Source organism: Orycteropus afer, unplaced genomic scaffold (genome assembly GCF_000298275.1).
Source record: "Orycteropus afer afer isolate SDZICR_OR568_19922 unplaced genomic scaffold, OryAfe1.0 scaffold00612, whole genome shotgun sequence".
In the NCBI taxonomy this organism is placed as follows: Eukaryota; Metazoa; Chordata; class Mammalia; order Tubulidentata; family Orycteropodidae; genus Orycteropus; species Orycteropus afer.
In genome coordinates this window covers 636778-653163 of record NW_006922199.1, presented here as the reverse complement: position 1 = coordinate 653163, position 16386 = coordinate 636778, and the positions used below count along the sequence as shown (strand labels likewise).

Here is a 16386-nt window from a genome sequence, read left to right as displayed (position 1 = left end):
CACACACACACACACACACACACACACACATATATATATATATATGTACATATATGTATATATGTGTGTAAGTGTGTACACATGTATGTATATACATACATGTGTGGGTGCATATATGTATTTATATATGTGTATGTGGGTGTGCGTAGAGAGAGAGAAATTTATTTCAAGGAAATGGCTCACATAGTTGTGGAGGCTGGTAAATCCCAAATCTGTAGGTCAGGCATCAGGCTGGAGGCTTCTCCTTACTCATGTGGTTATAGGGGCTGATGAACCCAAACATAGCAGGTCAGATGGCAGGCTGCTGCCTCATGGGGCTGCAGGAACTGACAAATCCCAAAATCTGCAGGTCAGGTAGCAGGTTGCTGGCTCACATCCCCCTTAAACTGATAGACGATGATGAATCAGAAGCAGGATCAAAACAGAGCTTTGCCAAACATCCATACATGTTGGATGCAGGCCACACTCCCAAAGAAACTCCCCTTTCATCAGATCACAAAATGGAGGATAATTACATAATACTGAGAATCACAGCCTAGCCAAGTTGACATATAACATCAACTATCACTATAGACCTGCAATCATTTTTTTTTTCCTTTTCCTGAGAAAACTTTACTTCTCTGAGAAAGCAACTGCAGGATGTACTCTAACAAAAATGAGTGAAGAAGCTACCCACAGTATCCAAGAAATACAGGACCCAACACTGAAAGGAAAGCTGCTGGTTGATGGTGATTGAGGTGGCTGAGACAACAGGTATGTCTAAGGAGGTTTCATTCAGATTGGAGCAAAAGAAAGAAGGATGAAACTGACCAATTACTTGGATTTAAATATGTCCATGGGAGCTCTGGTGGCATAGTGCCCAAGAATTTGACTGCTAACCAGAAGGCTGGCAGTTCAAATCCACTAGCCACTCCTCAGAAGGAAGACTGGGCAATCTACTTTCCTAGAGATACCAACTTGGAAACCCAAGGAGGGGTCGCTATGAGTCAAATCAACTCAATAGTAGAGATTTATCTTCCTGGTAGAGATTTTGGGGATAAATTTATGATAATAACTCAGAAAACTCAAAGAAAAACAGTATTATTCTCAATGCCAGGATAAACAAAAAAATGTATAAGAAAGGATATGTCATAAAAATATACTACATGAACAACGGTCCTATAACTTTATGTGCATGATCTGAATTCCCAGGTGTATAGTGGAGCTGACAAGAGGCAAGGTTGTGGTCACTGCCTGGTCACAGCCAGCTACCCAGAGGGACCGAGTAGTTAAACCTGTGGGCTCGGGACCACAGTTGCAGAGGACATCAAGCTCAATTGGCAGAACATACTACACAAAACATTATTCCACCTCCTACTGTGGCAAGTAGTGACTGGGATCTTAAAAGCATGCAAGCTGCCATCTAGATGCAACAATGGGTCTCTCCTCATCCAGAGCCAAGAAGAATGAAGAAAACCAAAAATTCATGGAAAGAATTAGTTCTAGCGACTGGTACACCATCCAATCTGCGGCCTATATGACTATGAGACCAGAAGAACTAGATGGTGCCCGGCTACTACTGTCAACCACTTGGAAGAGGATCTATATAGGAGATCCTGGATAGACAGGGAGAACAATGTGGAACATTTGGAGAAAACAAAAGGGGAGGGGGGACCAGGTTTGCTGGCTGGATAGAGCCTGGTAGAACCACTGAGACTATGGCCCCTAGCTGCCCTTCAGCTCTGGAATTGAACACATGCCTGTGGCTTCCAGCCAAACAATAGACAGGCATATGAATTGAACATTTACCTGAGGTAGCTACACTCCTTGGAGAGAACAAGCATGGGAGAAAGAAGGTCTGCTTACGCACAGGGAGATAGCTCAGGGGTAGGAGTGCATGGAGGGATGGACACAGGGAAGAGGTAACTGTGGGGAGGAAGTGGGAGGGAAGCTGTTGCACTGTGGTAAATTGTGGTCAATGTCATGAGACAAAGTGTATGTCAACTGCTGTACGGAAAGTGCATTTGCTCTGTAAATTTTCACCCAAATCACAATAAAAAGAAAGAAAAAATACTACATGGTTCAGCTGACATTTTATTTATGCTATTATATTAAAAGGAGCATTGATGGTGCAGTGCCTAAGGCATTTGACTGCTAACCAGAAGGCTGGTGGTTCAAACCCATCAGCCCCTCTGTGAAAGGAAGTTGGTGCAGGGCAATCTACTTTGTAAAGATTTACAGCCTAGGAAACCCAGTGAGGGGTCACTATTCCATAGTGGGGAGTCATTAGGTGATCCTTAAGATGGAGAAATCAAGAAATAACAAAATAAGATGCTATTCTAGAATGAAGGGTAAGGAAGGTTAAGCAAATTTGAACAAAAACTGCTATTTTTCATTGGAAGAGTTGCAAAACTGACTTCTTAAACTTTGTACATTTATAAATTTTATAGAAATAAACATGTATACAAAGGGAAACAGAACAAGTAGAATCATGGTTCCTGTCTCTCCTCTTCTAGAGAAGCAAGAAGTGAAGGGACATTGAAAATTCTGGGTTGGACAATTTGTCCGAAGGAATAACCTCATCCAAGACAGATCCAGGAGGATTCCTGATGCCTGGCTCTGACTCAGCACATTCCAATTTTGGGATATGAATAAACCTATGGGCTCACGCTCTGGGAAGTATCCTCGCTCTGGGAAGTATCCTCGCTCTGGGAAGTATCCTCGAGGGAACCAGGGACACCTAGAAGAAGGCAGCATGAACGCTGGCACTCCCTGGGTTGGGTTGGGCTCGTCTTCCATCACCAAAGCTCTATCCGTCCTTCAACAAACAATCCCAGACAAGCCCTTGTGTATCTCTCCACTACCTCACCGTGCGCCCCTTTAAGTGGTTTTCCCTCTGGGCCTCTACAGCACACGTCATGCTAACACTAGGATGGGATTCCAGTGCTACAGGCTCTTGGGAACAAGGCTGGGGGAGGGCAGACGAGGGCCCTCACCTGCGGGCTCGCACTGCCTGAGGTCGTCACCCAGCTGGTAGCCGAGGGCGCAACTGCAGCGGCGCCCGCCTTCCTCCTCCGAGCAGTAATGCGCGCAGCCACCGTTGTCCACCGAGCAATTGGAGAAGAGCACCTCTGGGCGGGGAGAGGTGCAATGGCTGCAAGGTGAAGGCCCAGCCCGAAGCCACACAAGAGACCCCCATCCCTCCGCTGCACTCCCGGACTGCGCCCAAGGCTAACGGCTAACAAGCTCCGATCTCGGGTCGACAACGTTTGAACACGTAGTCTCACGGTGTGGTAGGGCCAACCAGGTTCGTGGGAATCCACGCGGAAAAGACCCTGCGCTGGGCGCCCTGTGCCCGCCCCTCCTCAGGAGCCTAGCCCCTCACCGTGTGCGCAGAAGCGGCCCTCCCAGCCCCGGGCGCAATCGCAGCGGAAGCTGCCGATGCCATCGATGCACGTGCCGTGCCCGCAGCATGGGCTGTCGCAGGAGTGTTCAGCCGGCAGTGACGCGCACTGGTCTTCGTCTGCCACACGGGGTGGGAGAGGTGACTAGTGCAGCCAGCCCCCTTCCTGGCCCGCCCAGCGACCCAGATGGCCCCGCCCGTCAACCTTGACAAGGAGAGGAAGGGACGGAAGAGGTCAGGGGTGGAGGAACCGTGCAGGCACAGTCACAAGGGTCTAGAATGCACTCACCGAGGTACTTGAACCAGAAGGCCAGCTGTGGAGAGAAAGGGAAGGGGCAGCATCTAGGCAGGCAGCGAGAGAAGGGAGGGCGAACTTCCAGACCCAGAGTAAGGAACCTTTGCTTGTCCCCTGCCTCTGGCGCTGCTGCACCCCGAGTAAGGCCACGCTCTTCCTCCTGCCTCCAAGACCAACCCCTGACCCCTACCCCCCAGCACCCTTACCCCCCAGTATCCCTGCTCTTGTTCCTTGAAGTCCCATGGACTCCTGCCTGCAGCTTTAGACTTCTCACTCATTCAGTCTGTCCTTAAGCCAGGTGTTTTCAGAGTAGGGTGTGTACAGGATCTCCTTGTTAAAGCACAGATTGCTGGTCCAGAATCTGGGGCAGCAAAGATACTGCATTTCCACCTAGGTGCCAGGTGATACTGACTCTGGGACTCACTGCCTAAGCCATCACAAGGGGCTGGAAAAGGGAGTAGGGGAAGCACAGTGTGGAGAGGAGAGACTTGGAGTAGAGGAGAAGCTGAGGTGGGCAGTGGCCCTGTGGTGCCCTGACAAGCAGCTCAGGTTGTATCTCTAGAAGGAGAGTGGGGGCACAGGAGCAATGTGATATGCTCAGATTTGCACGTGTGGGAAAAAATCGTTTTGGTGCCTTCTGGAAAAACAGGCAGTGGGAATATAAAGGGGAGCAAATGGGGAAGTAGCTGAGGAAGAGCAAGGGGAGAGAAGCAGGCCAAGCTGGCACAGCTCCAGGTCTGTGCAGCTGAATTGAGCCTGTGGGGGTTGGGGGCTGGGGACTCTGCTGGTGACAGGCTGGCCTCAAATCAGGAAATCACCTACCTTACCAAACCCATCCTATCACCTCATTGCCACCTCCACAGGGCCCTAGGGGCTCTGGACCACTCTTAGCCTCAAATCTCCTGAGCAATAAGATTTTCAATTTCAATGAGGCACAGACATGAATGTATGTGCAGAGACACTGAGGAGTCTTGGATTACATGCCCCTTGATCAGCAGGTGAATGCAAGCAGGGATGGTGGCTTTATAGCCACAGAGAGGGAGACAGTGGTGGAGAGCAAAAATGGGAGGCTGTGGCAGCAAGTTGTGAATAGAGGGTAGATGGAACTACCTGCAATGAGGCTAGGTGAGAATCCCAGCTAAGGGCTTGCCCACCCTCTTTCCTGGAGCTAACTAAAGAGTTCTTTTCTTGCAGTCACTTGTGCCTGACCAAGGTCATAGGGCCAGAGTCCTAGTCATCCCACTCACCCACCACCAAGCTATGACCAGAAGGGACTGGTGCTCACCACCCCAGAGGCCAGTTCTCAGTCTTTAACCATTCCTCTGGGCCCCAGCCTGGCTTTTTGGCACCCACCTGTGCTGGGAAGCTGTAGGCAGACTTACCGTGTCATCCACATTTTTGAAAATCTCTTGGGCTTCCTCCAGGTCACAGGTCTCCTCCATGCACTCCCGCTCCAGGTTGCCTGCCATGAGCTCCTCCAGGAAGGTGTTGGCACGCTTGTGGATCCGTAGCACTTGGTGGGCATGCTCTCCACTGAAGAACACCAAATCTGGAGGGAGCGTGGCTCACTTTGGTGGAGGGGCCTGAGGGCACTCGGACCCAAGGGTCTCTAGGAGAACCAAGCTGGGAAAAACTCTGAGAGGTTTTTGTCTCAGGGTGCTTGAAGATGATTATGTTCCTAGATAATCATACTGTCCTCTTCTCCTTTGCTCTTTCACCCACAAAGAGGAGTGTGAGTGCTGGAGGACAGGAGACTTGATTTCTAACGCCATCTGCTCCAGAGACAGACAGAGATCCCTTTGAGTCCCAGCTCGACTTCTGCATGACCATGAGTCAGTGTCTACCTCTCTAAAACTCAGTTTCCAAAAAACCAAACCAAACTCACTGCCATCAAGTTGATTCTGACTCATAGTGACCCCCATTAGGTTTCCAAGGCTATAAATCTTTACAGAAGCAAACTGCCTCATCTTTCTTCCATGGAGCAGCTGGTGGGTTTAGTAGCTAACCTTTTGTTTAGTAGCCAAATGCCGTAACCACTACAAAAATGAGATAATCATGTAAGTTGTTGTTGTTGTTGTTATGTGCCGTCGAGTTGGCCCCGACTCATAGCGACCCCTCCTTGGGTTTCCGAGGCAGTATCACTACGGAAGTAGGATTGCCCAACCTTCCTTCCGAGGAGTGGCTGGTGGGTTTCAACCGCCAGCCGTCTGGTTAGCAGGCAAGTGTCTTAGCCACTATGCTACCAGAGCTCCCTGTAAGTTGTTAGTGGCTGTCAAGTCAATTCTGACTCATACCAACCCCACATACGCAAAGTAGAGCAGTTTCATAGGGTTTTCAAAATTGTGCCTTTTAGGCAGGACTGTTCTTCCCAGTTTAGTCATGACCAATTAAATGGAACAGAATGGGAAAAATTACAGTTGAAACCCTGCTAGAAATTTAATCTTCCTTCTAGGAAACAAGGGCAGCATGTGCACTGCATGTTATGTTATGTTATGTGCTGTCAAGTTGGCCCCGACTCACAGTGACCCCTCCTTGGGTTGCCGAAGCAGTATCACTATGGAAGTAGATTGCCCAACCTTCCTTCCAAGGAGTGGCTGGTGGGTTTGAACCGCCAGCCTTGATTAGCAGTCAAGTGCCTTAGGCAACCAATATCATGACTTGCAGATTTGGCAACAGAAGTGCCCTGCTCAAAGATGGTGGCCGTCACCACCACTTTGAATATTTCATCTTCCACAGTCCTGGCAATAATCCAATCTCCTGTATCAGATTCCTGAAAAGGCTCACTATGCCTTTTCCTAGTCTCCCATTCCAGGACTTCGACCCATAATTTTCACTGGTTATCTTTCTGCTTCACTCAAATTTTAAAAATTTGGACCTCTTCTGATTTCACTTCATCAGCCACAACTGAACTGAATTGAACAAGTTTGAAACCCTGCTTTTAGGAAGCAAAGCACCAGGCCTGTCTTACGATGTGTCTCTGGGTGCGTCTGAACCGCCAACCTTTTGGTTAGTAGTTGAGCACTAAATTATTTGTACTACCCAGATGCCTGGCACAGAAATAAGCACCCAATAACTAATGCCAGATACTATTGCCATTGCTGCTCTTGTTATTTCTATTCTTAATATGAGTACAAAGCTAAATCAGTCTCGTTGTTCCCCAAATACACCTTTTTCAGCCCTATCTTGGTGCCCTCACCCACTCCTCTCTCCCCTCCTTAAGAAGCCCCCTACTTTCATTCACGCATTCCCAGTGACCTTCCCCTTGGGCTGACATACCAGGAAGACTGGCAAACCTGCCTCCAGTGAGTAAGTGTCTTCTGAGCCAAGTGTCTTCTGGGCTCCAGAGGTACTATCTTGAGTGTAGTGGGGCAGCAAGGAGGAAGGGGTCAAGTCAGGGGAAGTGAGGAAGAAGAGGTCATGGGGGGTGGGCAGGATCAAAGGCAAGCCACAAAAGGCTTACTAGAGGAAGTCTGCTGAGCTGAGTCTGGAAAAAGGAACTCACACAAACAGTAGACAGGAAGTGGGAAGAAAGCCCACCTGAGGCAGACAAGCAGCTCAAGAAAGGGCATAAATGCCAAAACTCAGCCCAGTGGCCTCTGGAAGGCTGGAGGTGTGAGAGGGAAGCAGCTGCAGAACGGGCCACAGATCATTGCCCTCAGGCTTCCCTCCATTGGAGTCAGGCCTATTCCTGTTGCCTATGGAGACCAGAGACAGGGCAAGGGCAGGACAATGACTAGGCAGATGTGCATTTGAGGGAGGAGAATCACTCTGAGCGATATGGGTGGGACCCTGTCACCGTTGAGCAAGGCATGACCTTGGGCCTCCTGCCAGTATGACTGACTTCCACAGCTGCCATGCCTGGGGCACTCAGGCAGCTTCCACACCTGCCTGTCATCTTCATACCAAGTAGGAGCATATGGGGAAGTATGTGTCTTGGGCAGGTGCCAGAGATGACTGTGTCAGGGGAGGGCAGGGGAGAGGTAGAAGGATGGCCTTACCAGGAGTAGCTGGTGTGCCAGAAATTTCCCAGGTGGCCACAAACAGTAAGAGGTTTATGAGCTGCCACATTCTGGAGTTGCATACACCTGTCAGAGAAGAGATTCTGAGCTCCTGGCAGCTCTGCAAGGCCCCTGCTCTGCTTGTGCCCCCCTGGGAGGAGGCTCAATGAAAGGGCCTGTTTCTTTGTTTCTTGCTTTCAAACCTAAAGTTTGGGCTGGACTTATTGCTCACTAGGAAGAGGGGTGTGTATCCACAGACAGTCATCTGGTGCCTCAGTCTCATTCTCTGTGTTGGTTAAAGTCACACCTGCCCTAAACCTGAAGGAAGATGAGAGGAAGGGAAGGGGAACAGAATACTCATGAACACCAGAGAAACTCATGTGCCTTGCACATCATGGTGCACCATGAATATTTGTGGCCCACTTGTGCCCCAATTCCTGAGCAAGATGTGTGGCTATGACTTTGCTGGTCTGACAGGCTAAGAATAACAGTGAACATTTATTTGTATCTTTTAAGCAATTTATACATGGTTCAAAGAGCAGATGTTGAACCCCACTTGAGTTCAAATCCCAACTCCACCGTTTACTGGCAGTGCTGAGCAAGAGATTTAACTGCTCTATGCCTCAGTTTCCTCATTTGTCAAATAGATAAAGTAACTGAATTTCTGTCTTGTAGGGTTGTTATGAAAAACAATGAATTAACCCCCACAAAACTATTAAAACAAGGTTTCACACAATAAATATTCAATAAATGTTGTTAGCTGCCATTGAGTCAGTCCCTGACTCATAACAATACCATGGGCAACAGAACAAAACACTGCCTGGTCCTGTGTCATCCCTGTGATTGCCAGGCCTTTCTTCCAGTTCATGTTAGTACAGAAGCTCTTCTGAAACCTGTTCAGCATCATGTTGTTGTTATTGTTCATTGCTGTGGAGTTGATTGCAACTCACAATGAATTTATGTGTGCAGAACAGAACTATGCTCCAAAGCTTTTTCAAGGCTGTAATCTTATGAAAGCAAATCACTAGGCCTGTCTTCAAGGTGCCTCTTTTTGGTTCAAACAAGTAATATTTTGGTTAGTAGTCATGCACTTAATGATTTACAACACCTAGGGGCTCCTGTTCAGCATTATAGAAGCACAAAAGCCTCCAAGGTAGTGGCTGCATATGAGGTGCATTGACTGGGAATCATGTGGAAGGTGAGAATTCTACCACTGAACCATCACTGCCCCCAATGAACATTAAACTGAAAACCCAAACCCATTACTCAAGTCAATTGCAACTTACAGTAACCGTAAAGGACAGAGTAAAACTGCCCCACAGGGTTTCTATGACTATAATCTTTATGGAAGCAGACTGCCAGATCTTTCTCCTGTGGAGTGGCTGGTGGGTTTTAACTGCTAATCTTTTAGTTAGTAGCCAAGCACTTAACCACTGTGCCACCAGAGCTCCCTCAATAAACATTAGCTATTATTATTTCACCCAAGAGGTAAGTATTAGTAATGTCACCCTCATGCCATAGAAGGGAAGTTGAAGAGTTAAGTTCCTTGTTCAAAATCAGTGACCAGGAAGTCAGAGCAGAGACTCAAGCCCAGGCTGGCTGCACACACAGCTATGGTCTAACTCTGCTGGCAAGAAACTAAGAAACCTTCTGTGGACTGAAAGACCAAGTAGGTAAGCCTGCTTGGGTGCATCCACGTACTCCTGTCTGGCCTCACTTTCAACCTTTGCTACATCCCTCTTAGGCTGGTTCCAACATTTGTTTAAATCAGACAGCCCAGGGGTTTTGCAGTTGTGGGGTGGGGGTAGGAAGAATGGGTGGTCCTGGGCTCCAAGCTACCTCTGGGGATGGCCTGGGACCTAGAGGCTGTCAGCTAACATCCACTTGTCTGGCAGTCTTGGAAGAAGGAAGTACAAGCAGAGAGGCTAAGGCACACTGGTCTGAGGCAGATGCCCACCAGTACCTTGGCCTGGCCTTGGCCTGGCAGGGCTCTGATTTCCTTATCTGGAGCTCAAGCAAGCCTTCCAAAACCCAGTTTGAGGATCTGACCCTCACCACTCTTCAGCTCTCTTCTCCCCTCCCTCTAGCCCTCCGTATAGATCTGCTTTAAGAGCAAAAAGTATGCTGGGCTGGGGGCTTACCAGGATAGGCCTTAGGGAACCTACAGAGTCGTCCTCCAGCCGCCATCACAACCTGGGACTCAGGTTAATCCATAACTACAAATATTTGCTTGGCCTTGGTGCCGAGGGCTCCATCTGAACAGACAAACAAACCCGGGCACTGACTGTCCCAGTTCCCAGCTCCTGACAACTTGCTTGTTAGAAGCCCACCTTTGCCCTGCCAAAGGGCTGTGCTGAGAGAGGGAGGTGGGGGCCTGACCCCTTCAGAAACCAGCTGCAGATATGGTTTCCCTTAGCCTTATAGTGGTCGGCTGAGGGAGGGATGTTATTCCCACTTTGCATATGGGGATCAGCACAAAATGTAATGATTCCATATTTTATCAAATCTATAGTGCCATTAACTGTAAGAAGCATATTATTTTCTGTGCCGCTAAAAATGAAAAACCACTGCCAATATATAATGACATGATGTTTTAGGCTGGGTTTTAGTAAAATCAATGAAATACAGAGAGAGAGAGGGGGAAATTTATCTCAAAGAAATGGCTCATGAGGTTGTAGAGGCTGGCAAGTCCTGAGTCCATGGGTCAGATGTCAAGCTGGAGTCAAGCTGGAGCTTTCTCCTGACTCATGTAGCAGCAGAGGCTGATGTACCCAAGATTAGCAGGCAATACAGCAGGCTGCTGACTTCAGAAATTAACGCATCCAAGACTGGCCTGTAAGATGACAGCTGTTGACTCACAGGCTGAGAAGGGCAGCAATCACAAGATTGGCAGGCAATATGACAGGCCACTGATTCAAGCCCAAAACCAGAGATTAGATGATAAGCCAGAGGCAGGATCCAGATCAAGCAAAAAGCCAGAGTGCTTTGCCAGAGCTTTTTTTTTCTTTTTTCTCTCTCTCTTTTATATATATATAGAGAGAGGGAAGCGGGGAGAGGGAGAGAGAGAAAGAGAGAGAGAGAGAGAGAAGAGCTAGCTCTTGTGGTATAGTGCGATTAAGGCAGTCAGCTACTAAACAGAAGGTCAGTGGTTCAAACCTGCTAGCCACTCCTTGGAAGAAAGATGAGGAAGTCTGCTTTTGTAAAGATATATAGCCTTAGAAGCCCAATGTTTCCTTGGAATGAGTTTGATGACAATGCGTTTGTTTTTGATTTTTCATATATATCAGAAGCAGGCCACGTCCTGAAGGAAACTCCCCTTCAACTGATTGGCTGCTTATAGAAGATCTCATCACAGAAGTCATCATATTACATCAGATCTCAACATGGGTGTATAACTACATCATAACTGTTAAACCACTTAGAATCATGGCCCAGTCAAGGGTGGTGATTATTAGTTGCCACTGAGTTGGCTCTGACTTGTGGCTACCATTGGTATAATGGAATGAAATGTTACCTCGTCCTACACCATCCTCATAATCCCACATAATATTTGAGCCCATTGTTGTGTCAATCCATCTCACAGAAGGTTTCCCTCATTTTCACTGACCCTCTACTTTACCTGTCATGATTTCTTTTCTAGTGATTGGTCATGCCCTTGTTCTGTTTGAATGACTGCCTCTTGGTCTATGTACAGGTTCATCATGAGCACAATTACATGTTCTGGAATTCCCTTTCTTCTCAATGTTATTCATAATTTGTTATGATCTACACAGTCAAATGCATATTCAATAAAATACAGATAAGCTTCTTTCTTGTGTTCTTTGCTTTCAGCTAGGGTCCATCTGACATCAGCAGTGATATCCCTCATTCCACATCCTCTTCTGAATCCAGCTTGCATTTCTGGCAGTTCCCTGTCAATATACTGCTGCAACCATTTTTATATTATCCTCAGCAGAATTTTACTTGTGTGTGATATCAATGATATTGTTCAATTACATCCACATTCTGTTGGCTCACCTTTCTTTGGAATGGGCACAAATGTGGAACTCTTCCATTCAGTTGGCCAAGTAGCTGTCTTCCAAATTTCCTGGCATAAACAAATAAGCACCTTCAGCACTGACTCCATTTATTGAAACTATCAATCTATATTCCATCAATTTCTGGAGCCTTGTTTTTGCCAATTCCTTCAGTGTACCTTGGACTTCTTCCTTCAATACTATTATTCATTCTTGATCATATGCCCCCTTCTGAAATGGTTGATTGTTGACCAATTCTTTTTGGTACAGTGACTTTGTGTATTCTTTCCATCTTCTTTTGATGCTTCCTGCATCATTTGATATTTTGGCCATAAAATCCTTCAATATTGCAACTCAAGGCTTGAATTTTTTTCTTCAGTTCTGTCCGCTTGAGAAATGCTGAGCATGTTCTTCCCTTTTGGTTCTCTAATTCCAGGTCTTTGCACATTTCATTATAATACTTTATTTTGTTTTCTTAAGCTGCCCTTTGAAATATTCTGTTCAGTTCTTTTATTTCATCATTTCTTCCTTTTGCTTTAGCTACTCTCTGTTCAAGAGTAATTTTCATAGTCTCTCCTGACATCCATTTTGGTCCTTTCTTTCTTTCCTGTCTTTTTAATGACCTTTTGCTTTTGCCATTGGCGTTCAATGTGTCAAATCTATTCTTCAGGTAGTCTCTAGATACAGGGGGGATATACTAAAGGTCATATTTTGGTCTTTGTGGAATTGTTTTAATTTTTTTCAGTTTCAACTTGAGCTTGCATATGAGCAATTGATGGTCTTTCCATAGTCAGCTCCTGGCCTTGTTTTGACTGATGATACTAAGCTTCTCCATTGCCTCTTTCCACAGATGTAATCAATTTGATTTCTGTGTATTGTATATGGTGAAGTCCACATGTATAGTCACTGTTTATGTTGTTGAAAAAAGGTATTTATAATATATAGGTCATTGGTCTTGTAAAATTCTATCATGTAATCTCCAGCATCATTTCTATCACCAGGGCCATATTTCCAACTACCAATGCTTATTTTTGGTTTACAACTTTCACATTGCAATCATCAGTATTTATCAATACATCTTGAGTGCATGTTTGGTCAATTTCAGACTGCAGAAGATGGTAAATATCTTCAATTCCTTCATCTTTCACTTTCGTGGTTGGTTAATAAATCAGAGTAATAGTAATATTAAGTGGTCTTCTTTGTAGGTATATGGATATTATCCTAGGACATTGTACTTCAGGATAGATTTTGAAATGTTCTTTTTGACAATGAATGTGACACCATTCCTCTTCAATTTGTCATTCCCAGAATGGTAGACCATATGATTGTCTGATTCAAAAAGGCGGATACCAGTCCATTTCAGCTCATTAATGCCTAGCATATTTATGTGTTCCATTTCATTTTTAAACAACTTCCAATTTTCCTAGATTCATACTTTGTACATTCCACATTCTGATTATTAATGAATGTTTACAGTTGTTTTTTCTCTTTTTGAGTCATATCCCATCACGAAATGAAGGTCCCGAAAGCTTTACTCCATTCATATCATTAAGGTCAACTGCTTTGAGGAGGCAGCTCTTCCTTAGTCATATGTTGAGGGTCTTCCCACCTGAGGTGCTCATCTTCTGGCACTACATCATACAATGGTTCACTCTCTTCATACAGTTTTCCAGTAATGTATCAGAAGTGTTTCATTGCTATTCATAAGGTTTTCACTGGCCAGTTTTTCAGAAGTGGATGGGCCCTCTCCTTTTTCCCAGTCCATCTTAATCTGGAAGAGCTGATGAAACCTGTCCACCATGGTTGACCCTGCTGGTATGCGAAATACTGGTAGTAAAGCCTCTGGCCTCCCAGAAACACACAAATCACCAAAGTACAACAAAATGATGCACACAGTGAATTAGGTTCCTATTTTATTCTGTTTCCATTGAGCTAGTTTCTCCTCTTCTTGCCCTCTCATCTTTGCTTTTGAGTAAATGTTGACTATTTGGTCTCCTATAGTTAATTATTTAAGAAGCACATTACTCACAGGTGATATTATTTATCTTATAATCCAATCAATTGTTTGGCTGAGAGGTGACCTCCAGGAGTGGTTTCACTTTTAGGTTAAAAGAATATCTTAAGGAAATAGTCTCGGGGTTACTCCAGTATCTACCAGTCCAGTAAGTCTAGACTTTATATATATATATATATATATATATAAATTTGAGTTTTCTAGGTTTTTCTCCCATTCTAACTTGGACTTTTTTTTCCCCCCTGATTAGAAGGGTTGGTAGTAGTCCCAGCCACCATCTAGTTCTTCTGGACTCAGATTAGAAGAGACCATGATTTGTGTGGCTATTAGTCCCATGAACCAGTTTCTTTCTTGAGTGTTTGGTTTCCTTCATTCTCTTTTGCTCCATACAAGTTGAGAGCAATATTTGTACCTTACATGGCCACTTACAAACTTTTAAGAGTCCATGTTTTGACAAATGTATATAATAATATGAATACCACCTGTGGTATTTATGTTTGTATGTCAACTTGGCTAGGCCTGGTTGAGTGGCTGGGCAGCTGGTGGTAGTTATTCCCCATGATGAGACTGGCAATCAACTCCATGGTGGGATCTACCACAAGCAACTGAGTAGCGGCTTTGGGTATGTGGTCTTCTTCCCATATATAAGAAGCCACTTTGAGAATGGTTCTAGAGAGACAAAATCATAAGGATGGGCTTCCTAAATTTGTTCTCCAATTTGATTAATTGTAAAGGCACTGATGACCCTGCTTCCATTAGTAAAGAGGGACCTGCTAATCCACAGCATGAGGTGGCAACATTAATGTGCAAAATAGCACCACCAATAGATCAAGTACATTTGAGAAGTGAGGCTCTGGGTGATTGCATATTTGATAGTTTTCTGCAATTTTGTCAGCATGAGGAGTATAAGGAAGCTGGTTGGTTGGTCCTACTTACACTAGACAAGGTGGTGAATGAGCGAGATGACTTCAGGGCTGCAAGTTACAGCTTAAGCATTGTATAAAAGACCACAGAGTTTCCAGTTGTGCTCTGTAAGGGTGGCTGAATTACAAAGCTAATTGAATTACTAATCCAGAATGGTGTCTGAAGTTAAAGTGAGGGCATTCATTGGGAAAAAATGGGATCCTGAAACCTGGAATGGGGACATATGGGCAGATAGTCAGGAAGATGAGGATATGGACCCTGTAATTTCTGTTGAGTCCCTCCCATCTGAAGGGATTACTGTAAAACCATCATCCCCTCCACCTCAGCTTCATGGGATTAACCCAATTGTTTCTGCTGGGTCATTGCCTGAGGCAGAGGCCATGGAAGACATTGCTGAATGTTCTTAGGAACTTCCCCAAACACCCATTGTTGCTGCTAGACCTATAGCTAAAGTTAAGTCCAAGCAAGCCCCAAAAGGTGAAATGCAAAGTGTGACTAAGGAGGTGGTACACTACACCTGAAAAGACCTACTTGATTTTGCTAACATGTACAGACAGAAATCTAGAGAATATGTATGGGAATGGCTACTGAGGGTGTGGGATAATGGTGCAAGGAATTTAACATTGGATCAGTCTGAGTTTATTGATCTAGGCCCACTAAGTACAGATTGTTCATTCAGTGTTTCAGCTCGAGAGGTTAGGAAAGGATCTAATAGTTTATTTGGTTGGCTTACTGAAGCATGAATTTTGTGGTGGCCCACCTTAAGTCAAGTTGAAGTACGAGAGCTGCCATGGTATAATGTAGAAGAAGGTATCCAGAGGTTTGGGGAAATTGGCCTGTTAGAATGGATTTATCAGATTAGACCCCTGGAACCAGAAATAGAGAGTCCAGAAGACATGACTTTCACCAGTACCGTGAGGAATAAATTTGTGAAGGGAGCTGCAGCATCCTTGAAGACTGCTGTGATTGCTATTTTTTGTAAGCCATATTTGACAGTGGGAACTGCCCTAATTGAACTTAACTACGATGAAGCTGATTGGACCCCATGGTAGTAGGGGCCAAGTGGCAGCAGTTAATCAACAAAAGCAAGGTGGCGTGGTTACCATAATGGACAGCAGAGTCAGAACAATAATCAGAATAGTCTGACTCATGTCGAATCATGGTATTGCCTACTTGCACATGGTGTTCCTAGTAGTGAAATACATGGCAAACCTACTAAATATTTACTTGATCTGTATAGACAGAAAAATTCTAGGTCATGTGAACAACAGCCTAGATTGAATCTCCAGAATACAGAGTCACAGCCTCTGAATCAATTCCCAGACTTGAGTCAGTTTACAGACCCACAACCCAGTAAATGAAGGGGAGGCCAGGGCCCTTTGAGGAAGGACCACACTACATTGCCAAAAATCTATAATGTCAGTCTTTCTCCTAGCCTTCCCCAAAGGGATCTGAGGCCGTTTACAAACATGACTGTTCACTGGGGAAAAGGAAATAATCAGATTTTTGGGGGATTACTGGACACTGGCTCTGAACTGACACTAATTCCAGGAGACCCAAAGCATCATTGTGTCCCACCAGTCAGAGTGGGGGCATATAGAGGTCCAGTTATTGATGGAGTCTTAGCTAAGGTGCATCTCACAGTGGGTCCAGTGGGTCCCTGAATCCATCTTGTAGTGATTTCCCCAGTTCCAGAATGCCATAATTGGAATAGATATACTGAGCAATTGGCAGAATTCCCACATTGGGTCTCTGAC

At 45.4% G+C, this 16386-nt stretch overlaps 1 protein-coding gene across 1 annotated transcript in view; it reads right to left on the bottom strand.

The window, feature by feature from the left end:
- Positions 1–9862, bottom strand: part of PROC (protein C, inactivator of coagulation factors Va and VIIIa) — a 52818-nt gene extending 42956 nt beyond the window's left edge. The window contains exons 1-6 of the mRNA XM_007956398.1: positions 9817–9862; positions 7676–7762; positions 5060–5226; positions 3672–3696; positions 3365–3502; positions 2976–3110 (exon numbers count right to left, since the gene is read on the bottom strand). Coding sequence (XP_007954589.1) covers positions 2976–3110; positions 3365–3502; positions 3672–3696; positions 5060–5226; positions 7676–7762; positions 9817–9862 — 598 coding nt within the window. The remainder of the gene's footprint in view (positions 1–2975; positions 3111–3364; positions 3503–3671; positions 3697–5059; positions 5227–7675; positions 7763–9816) is intronic.
- Between the last annotated feature and the right edge of the window lie 6524 nt (positions 9863–16386).